The sequence below is a fragment of the Zalophus californianus genome, chromosome 9 (genome assembly GCF_009762305.2).
Source record: "Zalophus californianus isolate mZalCal1 chromosome 9, mZalCal1.pri.v2, whole genome shotgun sequence".
Taxonomy (NCBI): Eukaryota; Metazoa; Chordata; class Mammalia; order Carnivora; family Otariidae; genus Zalophus; species Zalophus californianus.
In genome coordinates, this window is record NC_045603.1 from 10,231,358 (window position 1) to 10,256,340 (window position 24,983).

Here is a 24,983-nt window from a genome sequence, read left to right on the forward strand (position 1 = left end):
CAGGAGGGACAGTGCATGTGCCTGTGTGTGTGGATGGGTGGGGCCTGGGTCAGTCACTCAGTCCTGCCTCAGTTTCCCTCTGTAAAGCCGAAAGTTGCCCAGCACCTTGGATGTGATCTGTGCTAGGTCGCTTCGCTGGAGAGAGCTGAAGAGGCCTCAGGTCCTTGTGTCTCCTTCCAAAGATCTGGCTGCTCCCTCTCTCATGTTGTCCTTCAGCCAATGCTTATGTCAGTAGATGTGCCCCCGAGAGGGGACTGTGTGGGCCCTGCTGCAGTGTTCTGGCTCACCCACTTGCCCTGAGGTGGCCACAGCATGGCTCAGCCCCCAGGCCCCAGGCTCAGAATTCCTCACTGCCCTTTATAGTTTCCAGGCCTGTTCTTGGACATCGTGGGGATTAACCTCCCCCAGGCCCTGTCCCTTTCCTAGGGCGGGCATTATTGTTATTCTTTTATAGATAAGGATATTGAAGCCCAAAAAGGTTAACTGAACTGCCTGAGGTTGATGAGATTTCAGCATTCTGCCCCGTTCTGTGCCACCCCACCACCGACTTCTGGCTGGCAGGGCCCTAGGACCCCTCCCTCGTACGGGCGTGCAAGTAAACGACTGTTAAAATCACATCAGTCCCAAATAAATTGTGAGCCAGCCCTGAGTTTGAACCAGCCAGCCCGAGCATGGCAGGAATGCTCTTGAGCCCCTAGCCCACTTCCCTCTGCAGCCCCTGAGTTTCTCAGCACCCTTCCCTCCTTGTGCCCACCCCACCCCTGCAGCTGCGCCAATAACAGGGAGAATGAGGAGGGCTGCACCCCCCTGCACCTGGCCTGCCGCAAGGGTGACGGGGAGATCCTGGTGGAGCTGGTGCAGTACTGCCATGCCCAGATAGACGTCACGGACAACAATGGGGAGACAGCCTTTCATTATGCTGTCCAGGGTGACAATGCCCAGGTGCTGCAGGTGAGCAGCGGGGGGCGGGTTGGGGATGACCGGAACTTGTCCCCACTTGTCCCCAGCTCCTTCCTGGAGGGCGTCCCCTCCCCTCCCCCACTTCCTTCTTCATGCTTGTCAAGGAAACACATCCTCAGCTACTGGGCTCTGATCTGACAACCCTAGGGAGGTCCCCCAACCCAGCAAACTAAACTGGAGGCCCAGTCCAGCCAAGCAGTTCGGTTCGGCTTGTCCCGAGCACCTACTGAGCCCGACCCTGGGCTAGGTGAATTCATTTTGCGCCCTGCCTGGACAGGCGTATGGTTCAGTGGGACTTGAGCTTAGCTTTTTACAGGAACTCAAAACTCCATCCGGCTCCTCTAGACATTTGCCTCAGACATACCCCCCTGTTAAATGTTTGATTATTGGGCTGATAAATGAAAATAAAAATCATAGGCAAGTAGATGGAGTGATGTCATTAAACTTTATGTATTGGATGGAAAAGACAGAATACCAGATAGGATTTTATTGCGCGGAGTTAGAAGATTCTTTTAAATGTTATATTCTTCTCTGCCCTGGCATCAGAAAGGAACGACATTGTTCCCGAAAATATGCGTTCATGTCGTATGATTGTGCAGAGGAAAGGGACTTCCACGTGCTCTGGTGAACTCCATCCTTCCTGAGAGCCAGCTCCGTGCCCAGCACTGTGCCCCACAAGACCTGCCTCTGTGCAGACAGCAGGCACACACTCAACTGTCCTTTGTCGTGGGCTGGTCTCATGTCTGGCCCTGTACTGACTGTTGTGTGTTCCAGTTAATTCTCAAAACAGCCTCTCTGGGGAGAGGTCATGATCCTCCTCTCGTTGCCAAATAAACTGAGGTTCCATGAGGTTAAAGAAACGTGCCCAGGGAGGGGCAGAGCTGTGAGCAGTGGGGCTGGCCCTGGAGTCGAGCCTCTTTGCCGTGTCCCCAGCCTGTTGACAGGCCCAGCGAGGTTCCCTGGGTGCACAGGAGTTGTAGTTAACCTAGGGAGACAGCACTCGGCCACAAGTGAGGAAATGAAACCTCCTGGCTTTCTTTGTAATATTGGTTTGTTTGTTTGTTTGTTTGTTTCAGTGCAAAAGGTGTTTTTATTAAAGCATAGGACGGGGCCCATGGGCAGAAAGAGCTGCCTGTTTGTTTTTCTTTTTAATTGAAAAAATAATATGTGAACCTAGCAAAAAGAAATTCAAGCAGGAGGGGTGCCTGGGTGGCTCAGTCATTAAGCATCTGCCTTCGGCTCAGGTCATGAGCCCAGGGTCCTGGGATTGAGCCCCACATCGGGCCCCTTGCGCAGCAGAGAGCCTGCTTCTCCCTCTCCCACTCCCCCTTCTTGTGTTCCCTCTTTCACTGTGTCTCTCTCTGTCAAGTAAATAGATAAAATCTTAAAAAAAAAAAAAAAAGAAATTCAAGCAGGAGAGACGAAAATACGATGAAAGTACACAATGAAAAGCAGGAATCGCTCCCACCCAGACCCCCAGTGCCCATCCGAACCAACAACCTCTATTCAGGTTTCTTGGTTGGGAAGTTTTTCATATGAGCCAAGCTGTGCCAGACCAGACCCCAGCCAACCCTGGCATAGTCGGCATCCTGTTTTCCTGCAAACCTCCTTTCTCTGTTGCTTCCCTTAATGTCCCTACCGTGTTCTCACAGAGTCAGACTTCCCTTCCCTTCAAGTGGGTGCAGGAGGCTGGCACGGAGGGTGTCAGGGACGGTCATGCGGGGGCTTGTGTTTGTCCGGCCCCAGCCCACCCCAGTGTCCCGCTGTCAGCTCCTAGGGAAGAACGCATCAGCTGGCCTGAACCAGGTGAACAACCAGGGACAGACTCCACTGCACCTGGCCTGCCAGATGGGGAAGCAGGAGATGGTCCGCGTGCTGCTCCTTTGCAATGCTCGGTGCAACATCATGGGGTCCGCTGGCTACCCCATCCACACGGCCATGAAGTTCTCCCATAAGGGGTAAGACCTCACTCCCGCGCCTGGCTGGCTGGGCCTCTGGCTCCCACAGCTCTTCTCACGCCCAGGTGAGCACTGGCCTCCACAGGCTCATTAGATGCGTTTCCGATACTTGTGCCAAGGACTGGCCTGGCCCAAACAAGGTACTTGATGAATGTGTAGTGGATGTGAATCTCAGTCCAGAAAGTTAGCTGTGCAAAGAGTAGAATTTTAAAATGTTTTCTGTAATGCACCTTAATTTCTGGCCAGGAACCTCCCTCTACCAGACTAGAGAAGAACAAGTCTTCCCCGGGGTCCCCCCTTTCCACCTCCCCCAGGTGGTCCTCCTGTGCCAGAGTCACATGCAGCCCCAAGGAGGGCTGGGTGCTAGAGGATGGGTCCTCTTCCGTCTACGTCCACCAGCCTGATCTGAACCCCTTCATGGCTACAGCGCTGCTCTGTGGCTTCGCAGATTCCTGGCTTGAAGCCCAGGAATGCTTGGCGAGGTGGCCCAGAGCCCCTTCTGCCTAGATGTGTCCATCCTTCCAAGCTGGTGGTGCTGCTGGGACGCAGGTACCAGGCCCATGCCTTGGGGAGATCTGGACCACTCTCGCATTTCTTCCCTTCTCCCCAGACCTGGGAAACCCTGGTCTCAGGAAAATTCTCCATGTGAAGTGTGTGCGTGTATGTGTGTGTATAGGGCGGGGGGGTGTGTGATTAAAGAGATGAAAGGGTGCCTGGGTGGTGCAGTCGGTTGGGCATCCAACTCTTGGTTTCAGCTTGGGTCATGTTCTCAGGGTGATGAGATTGAGCCCTGTGTCGGGCTCTGTGTGCAGTGTGGAGTTGGCTTCAGATTCTCTCTCTCTCCTCCCTGCCCCTCCTGCTTATGCACGCTCTCTCTTGCTAAAATAAATAAATCTTAAGAGAGAGAGAGAGAGAGAGAGATGAATATCTCAAAACATGCCCAGTGGGAACGGTATCTAGAATGACTGACTGACGGAATGAAGGGGTCAGTTGGTCCCTCTGTCTGGGCGCTGTGCTAAGTGCTGGCCTTAAAGAGACGGACCCGGACAGGAGACACAGAAGTCACTGGGTCCTTCTAGGCTGTGTGCTGGACAGGCAGGGGAAGCGCACAGAGGGCGGCACATGCGTGGGGGGCAAGCCTTGCCCTCCCGCAGGTTTTCCCTTTTTCTGGAGTCTTCTGGAGTCTGCGCCCACCTTGCCGGCCCCGCTGCCATGGCTATGCCCTCAAAGGTCTAGTCCAAGCTTGGGCCAGCCTACCTTTCCGTGATCCTCTGCAGCACAGCGAAGATGGACTAGAATGTTCAGGAAGACTTGACCAAATGGTTGGAGACAGTACCAACACCCTCATCCCCAGTAGTCATTGTTCCCTGATTGCAGGTTGCAACCCAAATGGGCACAAGTGATGGCTGATGCTTTTTTATCCCCAAGAGGTGGCATGGCAGCCCTGTTCTGGCTCAGCTCCGGCCACCCCAAGCTTTCCTGTCCAGGGGCCTGGTATTGCCTGGCTCGCTCGTTCCTTAGACACCTCTAGCCACATTCCCCTCTGCCCCCGCCGGGCCTCCCCCCATGGGGCTGGTACATATCACAAGGGATCATGCACGGAAGATGATGCGAGTGGCCTCACACTGTGGGCATGCCCTACGCAGCCCCACATGGCCGCATCTTCCCAGGGCCCCAATGGGGACATCCCTCTGCCACCATGTGGTAACCAACACGGCTATACTCTAGAAAATCTCAAGCGTTAGGGTTACAGAGAGGTCTCATCCCAGCTCCAATTTGGGAGCCCCTTTGCTATTTATGTCAACTCAGCTGACCTTTATAGAGCCCGGTTTGGGCCTGGGACTTGACTTTCACTTTGCAAAATGTTTCAAGGTTTATTAGTGTTGTAGTGTATATCAGAATTCCCTTCCCCCCCCCCCTTTTTTTAAGATTTCATTTATTTATTTGACAGAGAGAGAGAGGGAGGGTGCACACAGAAGCAGGGGGAGCAGCAGAGGAAGAGGGAGAAGCAGACTTCCCACTGAGCAGGGAGCCCGATGCGGGGCTCGATCCCTCCTCTCCTTTAATCCCCACCAGTCCAGTGAGGACGATGCCCGTGTTGGGGATGGGTTCAGCCACTTGCCAGAGATCACCAGGGAGGAAGCTGGTTACCCAGGCCTGCCTGACTCTAAGGCCAGCACCAGTGAGAGTGATCATTGCTGAATCAGGGAAGACTTCCTGGGGGTGGGGGCTTGAGCTAGGCCTGTGGGGGCCCCGGATACCCTTGACATACCATAGCATACATGCTGGTTGGTTCTGTTGCAAAACCATCAGAAATTTGCAGAAACTCTCCTTCACCAGGAGATGAAGCCCCAAGTCATGGCCTTTTCCAGCCCCAGGCCACCTCCCTCCACCCCCACGGCCTTCTATACTGCCCGATGGCTCCTTTCTCCCTAGGTGTGCTGAAATGATCATAAGCATGGACAGCAACCAGATCCACAGCAAAGACCCTCGCTACGGAGCCAGCCCCCTCCACTGGGCCAAGACCGCTGAGGTAGGCAGCCTGAGGGTGAGTGGTGGGTGGGCAGGGGGCAGAGTCCCAGAGCCCCCTCTTCCTCAGCTGCCTGCAGGAAGGCGGTTCCTAAGATGACTCCGGGGATGGCGTCGTGGGGGTTGATCTCTTAGTGGTCCTGCAGGGGGAGATGCCATAGATGACATCCCGGTGTTGTTCTGTTGCTCACTGGCACAGTGACAAGGCCCCTCTGTGGTTTCTTTGTGTATGAATGGGGCGTCCTACAGGCTGCTTTCGGAGGTGTGAAGTCAGCAAGGTAATGTGTGAGAAAAGTCTTTGTAACTTGTCAAGCAGAAGGTGGTGTGATGCTCTGGCTGGGCGGCTTTCCGGGAGGCCTTCCCTAAGCCAAGCTCCGCCCCCCCCCCCCCCCCCCCCCCCCGCCCCGGGGAGGATGGAGGCCTCTGGTGTCTCACTGCTAGGAAGCAGAGCTCAGCAGTGCACTGGGTGCCCCAGAGACTGTGGCCTGTTCTTAAACGTGATGGGCCAGAAGGGAGGAGATTGCCAACCTCTGCCGGGCACCTTCTCCCTGCCAGTGGCTAGACACCAAGTCAGGTCCTTTCATGTATGTTTTGTCGTTCATTGTCACCACTCTGTGAAGAAGGCCCTTCTCTCACAGAAGAGAAAACTGGGTGCAGGGGGTACGGTGACCCACCCAAGCTCAGAGGACTGGGATGAAGTGGGGTTGAGCTTTGGGCACAGGACTGGTGAGCTCCAAAGGCCAGGCTCCCCGGGGCTGCCGGGAATAGGGGTGTGTGTTGCCCAGGTCAGGGAGGGGTCAGACCTTTGCAGGTTCCCAGGGAAGGTCGCAGGGAGTGGAGCAGTTCTGGGAGTTTGCAGAGATGCATGGGGTCCTGTTAACTCCAGGGAAGAACCCAGAAGCCCCTTAAATCAGTCAGTATATCTTCAGCCTTTTGTCCTCTACTTCTGGGGTGCTGATAGCCTGGGCCAAGGTCTAGGGCCACCCCCAGAACTGGGGCCTGCCACCTGAGTTCTTGTGGCTGGAGCTTTCCAGAAGCTCAATTCCTGAGGGATTCTCAGGGAGGAGGTGGCGGCAGCCGGGTGTCCCCACCCACTCTGGCGAGGACCCTGTCTCCCGCAGATGGCCCGCATGCTGCTGAAACGGGGCTGCGACGTGAACAGCACCAGCTGCACAGGGTACACGGCCCTGCACGTGGCCGTGATGCGCAACCGCTTCGACTGTGTCATGGTGTTGCTGACCTATGGGGCCAACGCTGATGCCCGCGGGGAGCATGGCAACACCCCGCTGCACCTGGCCATGTCGGTGAGCCCACCGTCCGCATCCGGCAGAGCCCGTGGGGGGTGGGGCACCTGCCCCTCACTCCCCTCCTGCAGTGCCCTCTTTCTCCCCACCCCCCGCCCGCTCCTGAGAATCTTACCTCAGCTTAGACCCTGCCTTCTCCCTCAGGAACCTTCCATGTCCCCTTCAGCCCCAAATACCACCTCCTTCCTCTGCGCTGCAGTCCCTCTCCCTCTTGTGCTCCCCATTTGACAAGGGCATGGGGTGAGAGGGGCAGTACAGCCCCAACTGACCTGACCCGCCGTGGCCTTGGGCAAGTCACCTCTGTCGGCCTTGATTTCCTTATCTGGAAACCGGGGGTGTCGGCACCCACCAGGCAGAGCTGTCGAGAGGAGTGAGTGACGGACCGTTGGTAACCGCTGGAGCATCCCTGAGATGTCAGCACCCCCCCCCACCGTTGCATTATTCAGGGAAATACTCATCTGCATATTGTTCCTCCCTCCTGGGTGGGACTCCAAACTCCTCGAAGGCAGGGTCTGCTTATACATCTTGGTGGCTCACAGTAGGTGTTGGCCACGGTTTTGGGTTTATTTTAGAGCATAGTTCCTGCCCTTAAAGCCCCTCCAGTGTGGATAGACAACTAGAGTATGAACATATTAAATGCAGGGGAAGGGATGTTATTCATCACCGATGTGTGTGTATGTGTTCTGTATTCCGTAGCAATAGCATGTATACATAAGTATGTTCAGCAGATCTCCAAGGGATGGCATTGGAGAGGCATCTGGGACTCTAAAAGATGTAGGTTGAGGACACACTCAAAGACATCCTGTTTTATACTAAAGGCCAGAACCGTGGTGGAGACACTGTTGCCTGGGAGGTGGAAACTAAATAAAACCATGGCCATTTTCAGCACGGAAGGAGCTCTTAGAATTATCTAGCTCATCCGTTCTCAAAAGTTTGGGTCTATGTGGTCCCTTTATACTCTTTAAAAAATAGTTATTGAAGATCCCAAAGATTTTCCATTTATTTGGGTTTTATCTATATTTACTAGATTGGAGATTAAAAATAAGAAATTTTCGAAGTATTAATTCATTTAAAAATAACAATTCACCAACCACAGTCTAACCTCAATAAGTAACATTTTTTTTTGGAGAATGAGTTTTGTTTTTGTTTTTTTTAAGATTATTATTTATTTATTTATTTGAGACAGAGAGAGAGAGAGAGAGAGAGAGAGAGAACGAGCAGGGACGCGGGTCAGAGGGAGAGGGAGAAGCAGACTCCCCACAAATCAGGGAGCCCGATGCAGGGCTCAATCCCAGGACCCTGGTGGGATCATGACCTGAGCTGAAGGCAGACGCTTAACTGACCCAGCCGCCCAGGTGCCCCAATAAGTAACATTTTTATGAAAAACAACTTTATTTTCCAAAACAAAAAATAGTCAATAAGAATTGGCATCATTTTACATTTTTGTGTATCTTTTTTAATGCCTGGCCTCAGGGAAGACATATTGATTCTCCTGTCTTCCGCTACATTTATTCTGTTGCAATATGTTGTTGAATATATATTGGAGGGTTTGAAGAAAATCTGGCATCACATAGATACGTTGTTGGAAAAGATACACAGTTGCGCCTTTTCAGAGAATCATGAATATTCTTCAATGTTGCACCTAAACTGGACAAGGGGTTGTTTCTGACAAGTCAATTCCTAGCAGGCCCTGCAACCATCTCCATGAACTTTTCACACTTTGTTGCATTAAACACTTTATTGCATTGATATCTCTTGCACTCCACATGGATCTTTTACCCATGCATGATTTCAGGTCATCCTTGGAAAATATTGGTTCACTGTGCATGCATAGAAATGTTGAACCATTTCATTATATGGTATCAAAACCCCACATTTGTAAATATCCCCACCGATCTCATCAGAAGAGTCTTTCAGTTTGGGGGAAGATGTCAGCCCGTCATGGCATATAAAAGTGTTCTGGAATTCCCATTTTTGTTTGCAAGCTTGAATCTTATCATTGGCACAAAATATTGTCAGGTGTTTTTCTTGAAGTGCCAGGCTCACTGCATTCATTTTTGAGAACGTCTTCTGAATACCCAAGGTTGACCCATTGTAGTTCATCAGTCATGATCTCAAGTAAAAATGGCGTTCCAAGAAAAAAAGCATGGTTCTGCCCACAACTCAAACAACTGCATCCATGCTTTTCCTCAAGATAATGGTTGTGCTTTAGTATGCCACAGAAATCCCTATGCTTTCTCTCCATCTTTTTTTTTTTTTTAAGATTTTGTTTGTCGGAAAGAGAGAGCGAGCACAAGCAGGGGGAGCGGCAGGCAGAGGGAGAAGCAGACTCCCCACTGAGCAGGGAGCCCGACTCGGGGCTCGATCCCAGGATCCTGGGATCATGACCTGAGCCAAAGGCAGACACTTAACCAACTGAGCCACTGAGGCATCCCAATTTCTCTCCATCTTATGACGCGGAGTAAACAGTGTCAAAATTTAATAAAATTCATACTGATTCATGAAGGACATTCTTGAGGGAAACTGGCTTTTTAATTAATTAGTTGATTCCTTACTGTGAATGAGCAGCAGAGAGGAAAGCCACAGCGAGTATTAGTTTGATGCCACTGTTTTGCTGAGGCCCGGGCAGCTTTATCCATCACTGTTTTTACACGATTGGTGCAAAAGTCAATACAACACAAAAAGCAAACATCTTGATTTTTTTATGAGAGGAGGGTTTTTTTTTTTAAGTGTATTTATCTGTTTTTAGTAATCTCTACTGCCCAACGTGGGGCTCAAACTCAAGACTCTGAGATCAAGAGCTGCACGCTCTTCCAACTGAGCCAGCCAGGCGCACCTATGAAAACGGTGAACCCTCATGAACCCTCTAGAGGGTATCACACGTTCACAGGGAGCCACAGATTGTACTTTGAGAACTGCCGATGTCCCTTATTTTCTATACCGCAGGTACTTGCGGATCAGCCTCACGGTTTTTGGCACATTCATGAGCCACGTTTACAATTATGAACTTAATCATTTCTTGAACTGGTTTACTTTTGAACTTATTTAAATTTATTTCGAAGGAAGTGTTCGATCACTACCGAAAGCGGTAAACCAGTGACGCAAAAGAAAGGTAACCAAAGCAGAAATGCGTAGCTCATGATTCAAGCATGCATACTTAGCTGTGTCCATATAAATCCTAATGTACATGAACCGCCGTTTGGAAAACTGCATTCTAGATGCATCTCTTCATTCTCTAGGCAAAGAAATTAGGCCCCAGGAAGAGGGGGGTGATAAGACCAGAGCTCTGGTCTCCAGGCAGCCAGTTTATTGGTTTGTTCTGGGAAACCATGTCCCCCGCCCCTGCTGCCCAGCCTCCAAATGTTGAATGCACAGTGCTCCGTGCAGGGAAGCTGCACTTGCAGGCTGCCATCAGGGAGGACGTGTGCTCAGTTAGCCCTCATGAAAGACACCCTAGACATGATGGGCAGGACAGCCTTCCCTTTCCCTGCTCACCCTTGCTGCTGTTTCTGAAAGTGATCAGCAGCTGACGCCTCAGTGTCCCCATGGCTCCTGGGGCAGCGATCATAGATGCATTACTTCCTTCGAGAAGTTGCTGGTGGGGCTGGGGACTGGGGTGAGTCACTTCCAGCTTCTGCCTGGGTTATTAGGTGGGTGGGGGTTCTGAAGGGTTCCAGCATCTTCTCCCATGCCCATGAGAGGCCCACCAAGTTGATGGGCAAAGTGAATGAGGCTGGCGTCCCTTTTCTCTTCCTTTCCCTGAGCTATTGCATTTTCCCCTTAATCCATCCCCAACAGAAAGACAATGTGGAGATGATCAAGGCCCTCATTGTGTTTGGGGCAGAGGTGGACACCCCAAATGACTTTGGGGAGACTCCTGCGTTCATAGCTTCCAAGATCAGCAAACGTAAGTGCCCTGCACTCTGGACTAGAGTTGAGCAGGGGTGGGTAGGTGCATGCACTGGGGAGGAGGGTGGTCCCAGCCATCAGGCACCAGCATCCTGTCCATACCCACCCCCCGTGCTCCCTGCATGGGGTTTCCAGGAAGCACCTGGGATCCTGAGAGGGGAAGCTTTCTGTGCCCAAGAACAAGGGCCATCACTGGTAGATGGTCCGAACCTATCAAGGGGCTTGCCAAACCAGTGTCCTCTTCTGTGCGGCCCCCATCGTTCTTCAGGGTGCCTGGACTCCTGGGGAGGTGGGTGGGATATGCAGTAGCATTAGCCAGTTGCTCATTCCTGAGGAATTCACCGATGGGACCACTTGCAGGAACAACCGTGGGTTGATGCATGCACCGCCCTCCACAAGTATATGTGCATGCCCTGTGTACACAGGCTTGCAGCATGCACTGCATGTTCACTTGGGGAGCCTTGGCATCAGGACTGGAAAAAGCAGATCATCCTCAGCAGAAGCCTGGGTCCCCTTCAGGGGGTTTTGGGGAGCTGGGGAGGTTGCTGTGGGTGTGTAGCTATTAGTGTGCAAGCGCGCATGTGTGCGCTACTTCTTGCGGCATCTCTGCTAGAGGAGGGGAAATGCCCCCAGGCTGCTTGGTCCCTTTTGAGCTCTGGAAGGGACCCTCCATTCAGCGGTTTTGAGAACTGCTGAATGTGGAGGCGAGAGTCCTGTTTTCTTTCTTTTTAAGTTAGATTTTTTTTTTAATTTTATTTTTTTTTAAAGATGTATTTGAGAGAGAGAGCACAAGCAGGGGGAGCGGCAGGCAGAGGGAGAGGCAGCCTCCCTGCTGAGCAGGGAGCCTGATGTGGGGCTCCATCCCAGAACCCTGGGATCATGACCGGAGCTGAAGGCAGACGTTTAACCAACTGAGCCACCCAGGCATCCCTTAAATTAGATTTTTAAAATAATTTATAGTAGATATAATTAAGCCCAATCTTGGGGTTTGTTTGGTTTTTTTAAAGATTTTATTTATTTGAGAGAGAGAGAGGGAGTAGGAGCCAGGGGGAGGGGCAGAGGGAGAGGGAGAAGCAGACTCCCTGCTGAGCAGGGAGCCCAGCACGGGGCTCCATCCCAGGACCCTGGGATCATGACCTGAGCCAAAGGAAGATGCTTCACCCACGGAGCCACCCAGATGCCCCAAGAAGTCCTGTTTTCTTGACTGGAAGTGAAGGGAAAGAGGGGTCCCCAAATACGCGGACTGGGCAACCTCAACCTTCTTCCATATTCTGTGGTTGACCTCCATGCCTTGCCAGGCCCCAGGAAGCTATTTGTCTGTAACAGATTAGAGTCAGCACGCCCCGTCAGGGTAGGGTTGGGCCTCTGGGGGGTCCGGTTCCCCCACATACCCAGGCCACCTGATAGATGAGAGAGGGGGCCGTGTGGAAAGGAGGGGCCTCTCACTTGCATGTTGACATCATTTGTGATCCTGTACAATTTCCCCCCTCCCTAAACCATGACTAGTTGTCACCAGGAGGACGCTTTTAACCCTGCTGAGAACCGTAGGGGCCGACTACCACCTCCCACTCACCCAAGGGGCCCCCTCGGAGCAGTGCTCCACTACGACACATCACTCCTTCTCCCTGGAAAGATCTCAGCCCCCACCGATCAGCTTAAACAACCTAGGTAGGCCTCCCCCCTGCCACGCTCCCTTCTCTCCAGCTGGTCCCCAGGTGCTGGGATCAGAGCAGTCCTGATCCGAAGAAAATGGGATCCAGGGTAGAAGCTGTTGAAGGGAACAAGGAAGGATGGGGCAGGATTTGTCAGCCTCTGGAGGCAGCCAGTGACCCATAGAGCCCAGAGGCCTGGGTGGGGGGGGCAGGGGTCCCTGGCTAATGGCGCACAGTCCATGTCTCCTGAGAGAATGCCTTGGACACAGTCTCAGGTCTGGGCATCCCCAGGGCACCCATTAGGGGTGTGCTTCCATGGCCTCCTCTTGTGCCCTGGGAGCTCAGGGTGGGCAGTGTGGAGTGCTCTTGGGGTCCAGAGCCCCTGGCCCTCTGGCGGCAACGAGGAGTGTTTCTGCCACGCTGCAGAATCTGCCAGGCCTGGGGCCTGTGTGTCCCCTGCTGGCCCCTTTGGTGACCTACAGGCCTTTGAACATGGCCGGCAACCTGCCTCTGTGTGTCCTTGGTGCCCGTGGAGATGGCCCCCCAGGAGATCGTGTCCGTTCTCTGGGCCTTCTGTGGGCCTGAGATTGTTTGAGAGTAGGGTCCTCTGAACAGGGCAGTCAGAAACCAATCCTTGGCAAACCGGCTTTTTTTTTTTTTTCTTACTCCCTTGCCGTGGAAGCAAACACTAGCACCTAGCCAGGATAGCCCAGCCTAGCCTGGAGTCAGGGAAGGCAGAGCCCGCAGCCAGTTAGTCCTTCTGGCTCTGCCCCTCTCCTCCCCTGCCCATTCCCCCCCAGGCCCTGCCCACCCCCCCCCATCTTTATCTCTCAATTTTACAGGCAGGCCGTCACCCAAGCCAGGCTGGATGGTGGGCCTGGGGCGCGGCGTCAGATGGGTAATGCCCTGGGCCTCGAGGGGCTGCAGAGCCTGCCGAGCCCTGAGTTAGCTGTAGCCCTAGTGCCCTCTTTTTCCCAGCTGCAGGCCAGACACACGCACCTGGCCTTACCACCCTCTCCCTGGCACTCGGTCCACTGCCTCTCCTGGCCAGTCTCCCGCTTATCTCGCCCACCCTCTGGCCACATGCCCTGGTGAGAGGGAGGCACCCTGCCTTGCAGCCTGCATTCCTGCTTTGCTGCTTCTAGACTCTGCACAGTGGTGGGGAGGGCCCGTCGGAAGCTGGATGACATGGCAGTGCCAGGCCAGGTGGGAGGGCAGCCAGTCCATCGGGTGGTGGCAGGGGTGGGAGGTTGGGGCGCAGAGCAGAACGTGGAGGGAGTGGTGGGTGCGGCTGATCTGAGAGGCCGCTGAGGAAGTTTCCAGACCTGGGATCAGGCTGAGCAGCCTCTGGAGAGTGGTTGGTTATCTCCCTTCACTCATGGACTTAAACCTCAAGGAATGTCCATTTAGCCAAAACCTCAGCCCTTTTGGCTAAATGGCCTTGGACGAGTCAGTCCCTGACTCTCTTTGAGCTTCATCTGGAAATCGGGAATAAGGATTCTGGTGATGATGGATGTCAGCAGCTCCACTTGCCCGATGCATGAGAAAACGCTGTGGGAACTGAAAAGCACAGGGCATGGCCAGGGTGCTTGGGCTTTGGGGCTTTGGGGCTTTGGGGCTTTGGGAGGAAGGCATCGAGGAGAGTCTGGGAGCTCTCTGGGTGGGATGGGCGCACTTCCCAGAGAGGTGGGCTCCCCTCTGAATTCTAGCCCAGTTCACCCCTCTTGCTCAGCTGTGTCCTGGGCCTCAGAGCCATTGCTGGCGGCCGGAGGCAGGTGCTTCTGCTAGGGTCAGTCAGGGGAGGGTACAGCCCCAGAGTTGTTCTCAGGGCCCGTGGTATGGTGGGAACCTGGCACTCGCATGGCCCCGGCCCACCCCACCCTGTGCCTTGCAGAGCTGCAGGACATCGTGCACATCTCCCGGTCCCGGAAGCCGGCCTTCATCCTGAGCTCCGTGAGGGACGAGAAGCGGACGTAAGTGGAGGAAGGAGGGAGGCCGCCTGTACGAGGCTCTGCTTGGTGCCCTCCAGCAGGCTCGGGGCTTTCAGCTGGTCCACACCAGGGCCCTGTGAGGTAGTTTGCGTCCTCTGTAGTTCGCAGAGAAGGGACTGGCTCTTCAGAGAGCCTGGGTCTGCTCTTTCTTCAGTGGCCATGCGGGCTCAGGGGTCACACGATGGAGGGGGCTGCAGTCCTCTCCCTTCCCTCCTGACCTTGTCCTGGTTTCTTGGGGAGGATCACCCAGAGCCCCTCTGTGATGCTGAGCCTGCTTCCCCTGGCTCTACCCTACCCCTTGGCCTGCTTCCCCCCACAGAGCTAGTGGGTGGGCTGGCTTCCCAAGCACCTGCTGTACACCCAGGCCCATCCTCGGAGGCAGGCCTGGGTGATGGGCACAAAGAGCAGAAGAAGCCTTGGTCCTTGAGGACAGTCTCTGGGGCTCAGAAAGAATGTCTGCCAAGCAAGGCAAGTTCCCAGCGCAAATGTGCCGGGAATCAACTGTGCTCTCTCTCTTCTCCCTTCTATAATAGAGCTGCTTTCTTGTTCTCTGGCTCTTACTGTCCCATGCTCCTAACAGCCTGCCTGGGGAGGGATTAGACCCTTGTTCTGCACGTGCAAGACCTAAGTCCCTGAGAGGTGAAGTGACCTGCTCAAGGTCACACAGTGAGCATCAGAGCAGAGGCTCGAGCCTGGGTCTTCAGAGCTCATGCCCTTCCTGCTGTTGCAGGCTCTCTGGGCGCACAGAATGCCGTTGAGTCAGCAGACACAGCCCCTGCTCCTAGGGCCACATGGTAGCAACAGGTGGCTCTACCTCTCCTTGCCTGAAGGGTTGGCTCCCATTTAGTAGGTCCACTCGTTTCCAAGGCCGCCCTGTGATGTGCACCCTGGAGGTACCTCTGCCCCATCCGCATACTGGTGGTTCCCGCCACTGCGCCTCCCGTTTGCGTACACGCATGCACACGCACACACCTGCGCAGGGGTGAGGAAGGTACCAGAGGGAGGACCGACCTGTCCCGGCCAGTAAGAGGAGAGGAGGCAGATTCTCCAAGCAGAATCAGGGTAACTCACCCCAGCCGGAGTACCCTCCCTGCAGGCAGGACTGAGGCGAGAGTTAGGGCACCCCTGTGGGGACCTACCCACACAGGCCTGTGAGCCACATTGCTCCACCTTGCTCCGTCTGGGTTGATGTCTCCGTTGTAAGCCCCGCATCCTTAGAAAGGTCCCTCGCATGTCCGCTCCGGCTTCCCTGGTCAGGGGCCCTGCGGGCCTCCGGTGACAGCCCAGCCTCCCCTGCCACCCTCTGGCCTTGCTGCAGGGCTGGGCAGCTTGTCCAGGAAGACAGGGGACCCGAGAGGTGGGCCGCCCAGGCCTCCATTTACCAGCTGTCTACCGACACCTCCTGAGTGCACTGGATACACAGCTCTGCACAGGGCAGAGCCGGTCTCTGCCCTCAGGGAGCTTCCATCCCATCCTGTGCGGGAGAAAGACGGTGACCAAGGGAACCAAGACACTTGCTTATGGGAGCTAGAGGTGCTCTACACCAAGGAAGTGGGTGGAGGAGGAACAGGCTGGGCTGGAGGGGGCTGATGGCATCACAGCAGGCTTCTCTCAGCAGTGACATTTATGCTGACATGGAAGGATGAGGAGACCAGAAGGTAGCTTCCGGGCCTGAGCACAGACTGTGAGAGCCTTCCCCAGGGCAGGGAGCCTGGCATGGCCGGGCCGTGAGACGTGTCAGGGCATGTGGCAGAGCAGGTGACTCAGGAGTCAGCAGGCCCTGGTCCATCCCGCCGCATCAATTCCCAATCTTGTGACTCAGTGGTCACCTAACCTCCAAGCTTCATTCCTAGCAGGGAGTGTCTGCCTCCAAGGGGTTTGGGACATTTATGCGAATTCACGCTGGGAAAAGCACCTCACAGCTCCTGGCACACAGACGATCCTTCCTCCCTGTCCCCCTCCTCCCCTGCTGCTCCCACCTGGGAGGAGGGTCTTCACCCTCTCCCCCACCCTTCCTGGCCGGCTGCAGGATACCAGCCCTTCCCCCCAGCCTTGTCTAATTCAAAGAGACTTTTCTGAGGCACCTGCTTCAGGGCAGGCCTGGGCCTGCGGATCCAGACCCACCCAAAACCGAGTGGGAGAGGCAGACCCAGCTGTCCACTGAGGTGGCACCTGGCCCCTTCCCTTACTGCTGATTGCACTTTTCCCCTCCTGAAATACTCTGTTTATTCCTTTACTGACTGTGCTCCTGCCCCCCCACCACCAAAAGAAGCCCCAGTAGCACGCAAGCTCCACTGGGCCTTACCTTTACACACTCACAGGTGCTCAGGGCCGCAGGCCCACGTAAAGGGCTGGGCTGTAACGGGAGCCTCTTCTCTCCCACTGCTGTCCCCACCACAGCCACGACCACCTGCTCTGCCTGGACGGAGGGGGCGTGAAGGGCCTCGTCATCATCCAGCTCCTCATCGCCATCGAGAAGGCCTCAGGCGTCGCCACCAAGGATCTCTTTGACTGGGTGGCGGGGACCAGCACGGGGGGCATCCTGGCCCTGGCCATTCTGCACAGTGAGGGCAGGCCCCTGGGTGGTGGGGGCAGGGCAGGGTGGGGTTGGGATCTGCCCTCCAATTGCACTCAGTTTCTTTTAAGAGCTTTGCAGAGAGGGTCGTTGGGGCGGGGGGAGGGCCTGGAAGCCCTTCGTGGGGGCAGCTAAGGGCATTGGGGTGCGAGGCTGGAAAGAGAAGGGTTGGGGGGTGGGCTGGGGCTGGGTGCCCTGCCGTCCGTGGGGGACACGATGAGCCTTTCCGTGTACGAAGCATTTTTACATCAGTCGCCTCTACCACTCTCCCCCACAGCCTTGTGAGGCAGGCCCCGCCAGGCCTCAGAAGGGCTGGAAATAGGGAAAGCCATTCTGAGGGTGGATGCAGTGGGTGGTCTCAGGAAGGAGGAGCCACGGAGTCACAGAAAGCCAGAGCCTCAGGCAGCATGCGCTGTTTACCCACAGGGAAATTAAGGCCGTGGGGTAGAGAAGTGCCCCAAAGTCACAGAGCCCAGCCATGGGGTTGCTGGGGCTAGGACAATTCCTTAGACACCCAGCCCAGCACGTCCCAAGGCCACAGGGCACCCACGCATCACAGCTTCGCAGAGGTGACAGAGGTGCCTTGCTTACCAGGCAGGCCTCTAGGAAGTTCTTGTCTCCACTCAAGCAATGTGCCCTTTGTGGAGCTGTCTGGGCTGCGTGATGCTCCCTGCAGGGGGCCCTCCCAGAGCCTGCTACCACCCAGGCAAGAATGGTCCTCTGCCTCGGCTTCTCTGACCTTTCATCCCTGCCCCAGTGCCTGGCAGTTCCAGGCTCTCCAGCGCACCCCCAGGTCTGAAGTCATGGGGAGAGGACCCTCCTGCCCGCCGGCCAGGCCTGTGCCGGGCAATGGGGTGGCGGGGCTGAGGCAGGTGCATGCCCCCGCTCAGGGAGCCCCAGTCCCATGGGGGAGCTGCAGGCATCTGGGTATTGACCGTGTGAGGAGGCCATGGCCCAGCAGTTCAGGGTGTCAGGGACATGAGGCAGCCAGGCCAGGAGGCGGCTGAGAGCAGCATCCCATGGGGCTCTGGGAAGAGGATTATTAGTCAGCAGTCTTCTGGGACTTCCCTCCCCTGGCCTCAAGGGCCCCACATCCCCTCTCTGGTCTCTAGTTCCTGCCTTCCATGAGACAAAAGCTATCTTGGATCTGTGTCTGCCCAGCGGGGCATGAGGTCTGGGGGCTGAGGTCCTAGCCTCCTCCAGAAAGGGTCACTTCCTTCTTCAGACTCCCGGGGGCTATGGGAGGGATTTGAGAGGTCACCCAGTTCAGCCTCTGGTAAGAACAGACCCCCTCTGCTCCACAGTCCCCCTGCACCCTGCTCGCACAGCCCTAGCCCGAGTGAGGTGCAGCCTGCCCCTTTGACCCTGCCTGTCCTCAGAGGCCTACAGGACAGGGCTGGTCCTTCTATTCTGAGCCAAATGGGGTAGGTCTAGATTAGATTTAGAGGCTCTTAAACTTTCAGGGCCCTTCTCTAAGGAGAATACAAAATTGTGAATACAGAATGAAGTGCAGAGCCTCGGGGCTGCTGAAGGGGAGTTCTGTCTCTGTGGGAAGCTGCCGAGGAGAGGCCCAGGAGCCCCGGCTGGGTTAAGTGCCTGAGTCAGGCCAGTGTCCGGCTGCCACCCCCTGCCCCTGCAGCTGGCAGGGCCTGGCCCTCGTGTCTCCCCCACCTTGTTCCTAGGCAAGTCCATGGCCTACATGAGGGGTGTGTACTTTCGCATGAAGGATGAGGTGTTCCGGGGCTCACGGCCCTATGAGTCGGGGCCCCTGGAGGAATTCCTGAAGCGCGAGTTTGGAGAGCACACCAAGATGACCGACGTCAAGAAACCCAAGTAAGCCTCCTCAGCAGGAGCACTGTGGCTATGGCCCCAGCTGGGCAGCCCTCCCACCGTTCTGGGGAGGGGGCAGAGGGCTCCCTGCCCCGGTCTGATGAAAGTGGGAAGGGGGCGCTCAGCAGCTCCTTCCCAAGTGGGCCTGGGGCTTCTGGAGAACGCTCTTGCGGGACACCCCCCACCCGGGACTGCTGTTTTCCCACCCAGACGGCACATCCCTGGGTCAGAAGGGGTCGCTTCTCAGCCGCCACACACCAGGGACTTTTTGCGGAGTGGGGCTGTGCTGCAGGCGTTGTGTGTGCGTGTGCATATGTGTGTGTGTGTTGGGGGGTGGTTTGAAGGGGGCCACCGCCAGGTGGAAAGGCCAGTGAGCCATTTGCAGTCTGGTTGGGAGATAAGTGACCCGAAAAATGACAGCCGTGCAGGGCTGCAGATGTTTGAGAAGTTCCAGAAGAGCCTACAGCACAGCTACTTCTTTGTAGGACTACCCAGCCCGGAATTACTTTATTGTCCGTTTCATGTCTGTGTCTGTCACCTGCCAGACTCGAGCTCCCTGAGGCAAGAATATGGCTGCCTTGTTTTCTCTGCAGCCCCAGCATCTGCCCCAGAGCAGGGCACCGAGAAGTGTTCATGAGCTGACAGAGGAGGACCGAGGGCGAGGTGGTCAGGGAGAGCTTCCTGGAGGTAGTGATGTGTGAGCGAGGCCTAGTGGGTTAGGGAGGATTTCTTTTCATAGTAAAGCTAGCTTTTTTTTTTTTTTAATTTAAGAATAATGCATAGTTTTTTAAGAAAAATTGGGAAAATACAAAAAAATAATAAAAGTAAAAAGGAGGAAATATCATTCATGTAGTAAAAACCAAAAGATGTTTTAAAAACACTTTTGTGTATTTTATCCTAGATATTTTCGCTCTCTTAAATGGTGAAATAGAACATACATTTAGAAAAGTACATACACCAGTTCAGTGAATAATTATAAAACAAACACCCACATAATCACCAGCCAAGTCCCAAAGCCCGTTGAGCAGGTCCCCAGCCCCTTCACAGCTCCTGCCCTACCGCCCGGGGGCGCTGCCGTCCTGACTGATGTGCAATGGATTTCCTGGATTTTCTTTCTTTCTTTCTTTCTTTCTTTTTCTTAGAGAGAGGGGGTTTGGGGAGGGGCAGAGGGAGAGAGAATAGAATCTCTTTCCCTCTGAGCTGGGCTCAGAGCTGACAGAGGAGGACTGAGGGCGAGGTGGTCAGGGGCAGCTTCCTGAAGGTAGTGATGTGGGCTCCACGCGTGGAGCCCGGTGTGAGCCCAAGGCAGGGCTCAGTCTCACGACCCTGACATCATGACCTGAGCTGAAATCAAGAGTCGGAGGCTTAGGGGCGCCTGGGTGGCTCAGTCGGTTGAGCGACTGCCTTCGGCTCAGGTCATGATCCCAGAGTCCTGGGATCGAGCCCCACGTCGGGCTCCCTGCTCAGTGGAGAGCCTGCTTCTCCCTCTCCCTCTGCCTGCCTCTCTGCCTACTTGTGCTCTCTCTCTCTCTCTGTCAAAAAAAAAAAAAAAAAAAGTCGGAGTCTTAACCGACTGAACCCCCCAGGCACCCCAAGAGGCTTCTTAATGATCTTTTTTTTTTTTTTAAGATTTTATTTATTCATTTGACAGATGACAGCGAGAGAGGGAACACAAGCAGGGGGAGCGGGAGAGGGAGAAGCAGGCTTCCCGCAGAGCAGGGAGCCCGATGCGGGGCTCGACCCCAGGACCCTGAGATCATGACCTGAGCCGAAGGCTGAAGGCAGATGCCCAACGACTGAGCCACCCTTAATGATCTTTTTTATATTCTGAAAACTAGTCCTTTGATGGATATATAAATAGATTTTAAATCTTTTCTCCTACTCCATGGCTTGTCTTTTCATTCTCTTTACAGTGTTTTGTTGATGGATGTTCTTAATGTAGTAGAATTTATAATTTTTTTTTTTTTTTTTTTTTTTTTTATGGTTTGCGCTTTTTCTGTTTGTTCAAGAACCCTTCCTTAGCCTGAGGCAGGAAGCAATTTCCCCATCAGGTCAGAAATCTCTCTAGATCTGTCTTTCACGTTTAGGTCTTTATCAACCTAGAATTGTTTTTTGTATCAAGGGAAACCCAATTTCATGTTTTCCACATGAATAATCAGTTACCCCAGCCTCACCTGTGAAGAAGTCTGTCTTTCCCTCCATGTCTGCTCGGTGGTTTCTGACTGTGTTCTGTTCTGTGGGCTGGCTCTGTTCCTCAGCTTTATGGCGAGTCCCGATTTCTGGGACAGCAGAGCCTCCCACCTTGTCCGTCTTCAAGGGTATCACGGCTTTCTTGGAGGCACCCTAGAGAAGTGGTTGAGATCAAGTGCCCTGAAGTTTCCTCTTTTCAAAAATGGGAATAACATACTACCTTCCTCCTGGGGTTTTCATGAGGAGGAAAAAAAGTTAATATTTAGAAAGCACCAGGGGGCGCCTGGGTGGCTCAGTCGTTAAGCGTCTGCCTTCGGCCCAGGCCCTGGTCCCAGGGTCCAGGAATCTATAATTTATTTATATATTTATTTATAAATAAATAAAATCTTAAAAAAAAAAAAAAAACACCTGGTGGGGCACCTGAAGCTGGCTCAAGTCAGAGGAGCATGCAACTGTTCATCTCAGGGTTTGTGAGTTCAAGTCCCACGTTGGGTGTAGAGTTTGCTTAAATAAATATTCTCTTTTTTTTGAAGGAAAACACCTGGCACACACAAATGCTGTACAAAGGTTACTTGTTGCTATTTGTGCTTCCACGTAAATGGTAGCATCAGATGCCCAGTTCTACAGAAAATCAAATCCTGCTGGAACTTTGATAAAGATTACATTGAATCCGTACGCTTATTTGCGGGGAGAAATGGCCTCTGAAAACACTGAGTCTCCCAATTAGAGAATATAGTGAAACATTCCATTGGTTTAAAATTTCTCAGTGTGGTTTTATAGTTTTCTCTATGGAGATCAGCACATCAGTGGCTCGGGTTCTTCATGGGTTTTGTGCTACTGTAAATTATACATTTTTAGAGGTACCATTTATTTATTTGACCATGTTTAATTGTGGTAAAATACACGTAACATAAAAATTACCATCTAAACCCTTTTAAGTACAGTTGAGTAAGTGGTAAGGACATTCACACTGGTACGCAGCTGACCTCCCAAACGTTTTCATCCTGCAAAACTAAAACTCTGTTCCCATTAAACATCACTCCATTCCCAGCTCCCCCAGGTCCTGGCAACCACCATTCTACTTTCTCTCTCGAGGATTTTGACTGCTCTAGGGACACCCTGGAAGCGGGCCATACAATATTTGTCCTTTTGCAGCTGGCCCCTCTTACTGAGCATAGTGTCCTTGATGTTCATCCATGTTGTAACACGTGTCAGAGTTTCCTTCCTGTTCAAGGCTGAATAACATGCCATTGTGTGGATACACCACATTGTGTTTGTTCATCTCCTGATGGGTGTTTAGGTTGTTCCCATCATTTGACTGTTGTTGATAACACTGCTATTCACACAGGTGTACAGGCACCTTTCCTAGTTCCTGCTTTCAATTCCTGGCGCCTTTTACAGAGAGAGTTCTGAGGGGCTCCGCTGGCTAATATTTTGTTTAGATTTTTGCATCCACGTTCATGAATGAGCTTGGACCCATTTTTTCCCATTTGGGGGTTGCCGGGTTTTGGTTTTGAGAGAGTATTTCCTCTTATTTTCTATTTTTTTGGAAAAGGTAGTATAATAAAGACTTTGCTTCTTCTTGAGTATTTGGTGAAATTTGCCAGTGAAGTCATTAGGGCCTGGAGTTTGCTTGAAGGGAGATTTTTGACGGTGGCATTAACTTCTTTAATGTTTATAAGACTATTTAGAATTTCTAAATGTCTTTTGAGTTGGTTTTGGTTATGTTTTTCTAGGAATATGTCAATTTCATCAGCTCTTCAAATTTATTGGCATAGAGTTGTTCAGAATGTTCTCTTATCTTTTTAATGTCTTCAGCATCTGTTGTGATGCCCCCTTCAGTCCTAATTATGTACACCTTCTCTGTTCTTTTTTTTTTTTTAAAGATTTTATTTATTTATTTGAGAGAGAGAGAGAATGAGAGATAGAAAGCACGAGAGGGAAGAGGGTCAGAGGGAGAAGCAGACTCCCTGCTGAGCAGGAAGCCCGATGCGGGACTCGATCCTGGGACTCCAGGATCATGACCTGAGCCGAAGGCAGTCGCTTAACCAACTGAGCCACCCAGGCGCCCACCTTCTCTGTTCTTCTTTACCAGTCCTGCTACAGGCTTTTCCATTGGATTAGTCTTTCAGAAAACCAACTCTTGGGTATTCATTGGCTCTCTGTTGTGTGTTTGTTTTCTGCTTCATTTATTTCTGCTTTTATTTTTATTCCTTCTTGTACTTTCTTTGGGTATATTTAGCTGTTTTTTTTTTAACTTCTTGAAATAAATGATGCTCATTGATTTTTAACCTTTGGTTGTATTGTATAATATATGTGTACATATGTGTGTATGTGTAAGTTTAAACATTTTTCCCTAAGAACTGTTTTTTTTTTAAGTTAAAATTATTTTTAGTAATCTCTACACTCAATGTGAAGCTCAAATTCATGACCCCAGGATCAAGAATTGCATGTTCTTCTGACTGAGCCAGCCAGGCACCCCTCTAACAAGTGTTTTAGTGATATCCCATAAGCATGTTTATGATTTCTTGGTTCAAAATACTTTCTAATTTTTATTATAATTTTTTTTAATTTAATTTTATTTAAAAATTTTAAAAATTTTATTTACTTGACAGAGAGAGAGAGCATAAGCATGGGGAGGGGCAGGCAGAGGGAGAAGCAGGCTCCCCGCTGAGCAGGGAGCCCGTTGTGGGGCTTGATCCCAGGACTCCAGGATCATGACCTAAGCTGAAGGCAGACACTTAACCGACTGAGCCACCCAGGCGCCCCATCATTGTAGTTTCTTAACCATAGTTTCTTAAAAGTACATTTCTCAATTTCTAAACTTAGGGAATTCTCTAGTTATATTTTTGTTATTAATTGCTCTGTGGCCAGAGGATATGCTCTGTATGATTTTAGTCCTTCAGAATGTGTCGAGACTTGGTTTGTGGACTTCTCTACAGTCAATTCTTTTTTTTTTTTTAACATTTTTATTTTATTTATTCATGAGAGACAGAGAGGCAGAGGGAGAAGCAGGCTCCCAAGGAGCAGGGAGCCCGATGTGGGGCTCAATCCCAGGACTCTGGGATCATGACCTGAGCCGAAGGCAGATGCTTAACCATCTGAGCCACCCAGGTGCCCTACAGTCAATTCTTATAAATGTCCCACATCTAATTTGAAAGAATATAGATTTTGCATTGAGTGCCAAGTTCTGCAGTCGATTAAGTCATATAGCTAAGAATGTTTAAAATTTTCAATTCTGCTGTACCGTTAAGAATTCTTTGTCCATTTTTTTTTTAGATTTTATTTATTTATTTGACAGAAAGAGAGAGAGCACAAGCAGGGGGAGAGGCAGAGGGAGAAGCAGACTCCCCACTGAACAGGGAGCCTGATGCGGGGCTCGACCCCAGGACCCTGGGACCATGACCCGAGCTGAGGGCAGACGCTTAATGGACTGAGCCATCCAGACAACCCCTTTGTCCATTTTTATCGATTATTGAGAAAGCTATATTGAAATCTCCTACTCTGGGAACTGCCCTTTTGCCCTATAGTGCTGTCAACTTTTTAAATATTTTGACACTATGTTATTAAGTGTATATATATTTAAATTTTTATATATTTTTCTGGTTAGTGGAATCTTTATTATTATGGAATACCTGTCTTTATCTCTAGGAATGCTTTTTGCTTTAAAGCCCGTTTTATCCTGATACTAATACAGAAACACTAGCTTTCTTTGGTTATATTTGTATGGTATATCTGTATTCACCCTTTAACTCAACCTTCTTGAGTCCCTGTTTTATTTATTTATTTATTTATTTTTAAGGTTTTATTTATTTGACAGAGAGAGAGAGAGCACAAGAAGGGGGAGCGGCAGGCAGAGGGAGAGGGAGAAGCAGGCTCCCTGATGAGCAAGGAGCCCAATGCGGGGCTTGATCCCAGGACCCTGGAATCATGACCTGAGCCAAAGGCAGACACTTAACCTACTGAACCACCCAGATACTCCTTGAGTCCATATGTTTGGCTCAGGTCATGATCCTGGAGTCTGGGATCGAGTCCCACATCGGGCTCCCTGCTCAGCAGGGAGTCTGCTTCTCCCTCTGACCCTC

At 52.4% G+C, this 24,983-nt stretch overlaps 1 protein-coding gene across 6 annotated transcripts in view; it reads left to right on the top strand.

The window, feature by feature from the left end:
• The window catches only part of PLA2G6 (phospholipase A2 group VI), a 60,271-nt gene that overhangs the window by 28,240 nt on the left and 7,048 nt on the right, over window positions 1–24,983 (top strand). For 5 of the 6 annotated variants that reach the window (XM_027593818.1, XM_027593817.2, XM_027593816.1 and 2 more), the window contains 9 exons: window positions 768–951; window positions 2,731–2,918; window positions 5,355–5,451; window positions 6,569–6,751; window positions 10,550–10,658; window positions 12,167–12,328; window positions 14,207–14,285; window positions 16,704–16,867; window positions 18,561–18,711. In XM_027593818.1, coding sequence (XP_027449619.1) covers window positions 768–951; window positions 2,731–2,918; window positions 5,355–5,451; window positions 6,569–6,751; window positions 10,550–10,658; window positions 12,167–12,328; window positions 14,207–14,285; window positions 16,704–16,867; window positions 18,561–18,711 — 1,317 coding nt within the window. The remainder of the gene's footprint in view (window positions 1–767; window positions 952–2,730; window positions 2,919–5,354; window positions 5,452–6,568; window positions 6,752–10,549; window positions 10,659–12,166; window positions 12,329–14,206; window positions 14,286–16,703; window positions 16,868–18,560; window positions 18,712–24,983) is intronic. The other variant, XM_027593820.1, reaches the window with a different exon arrangement.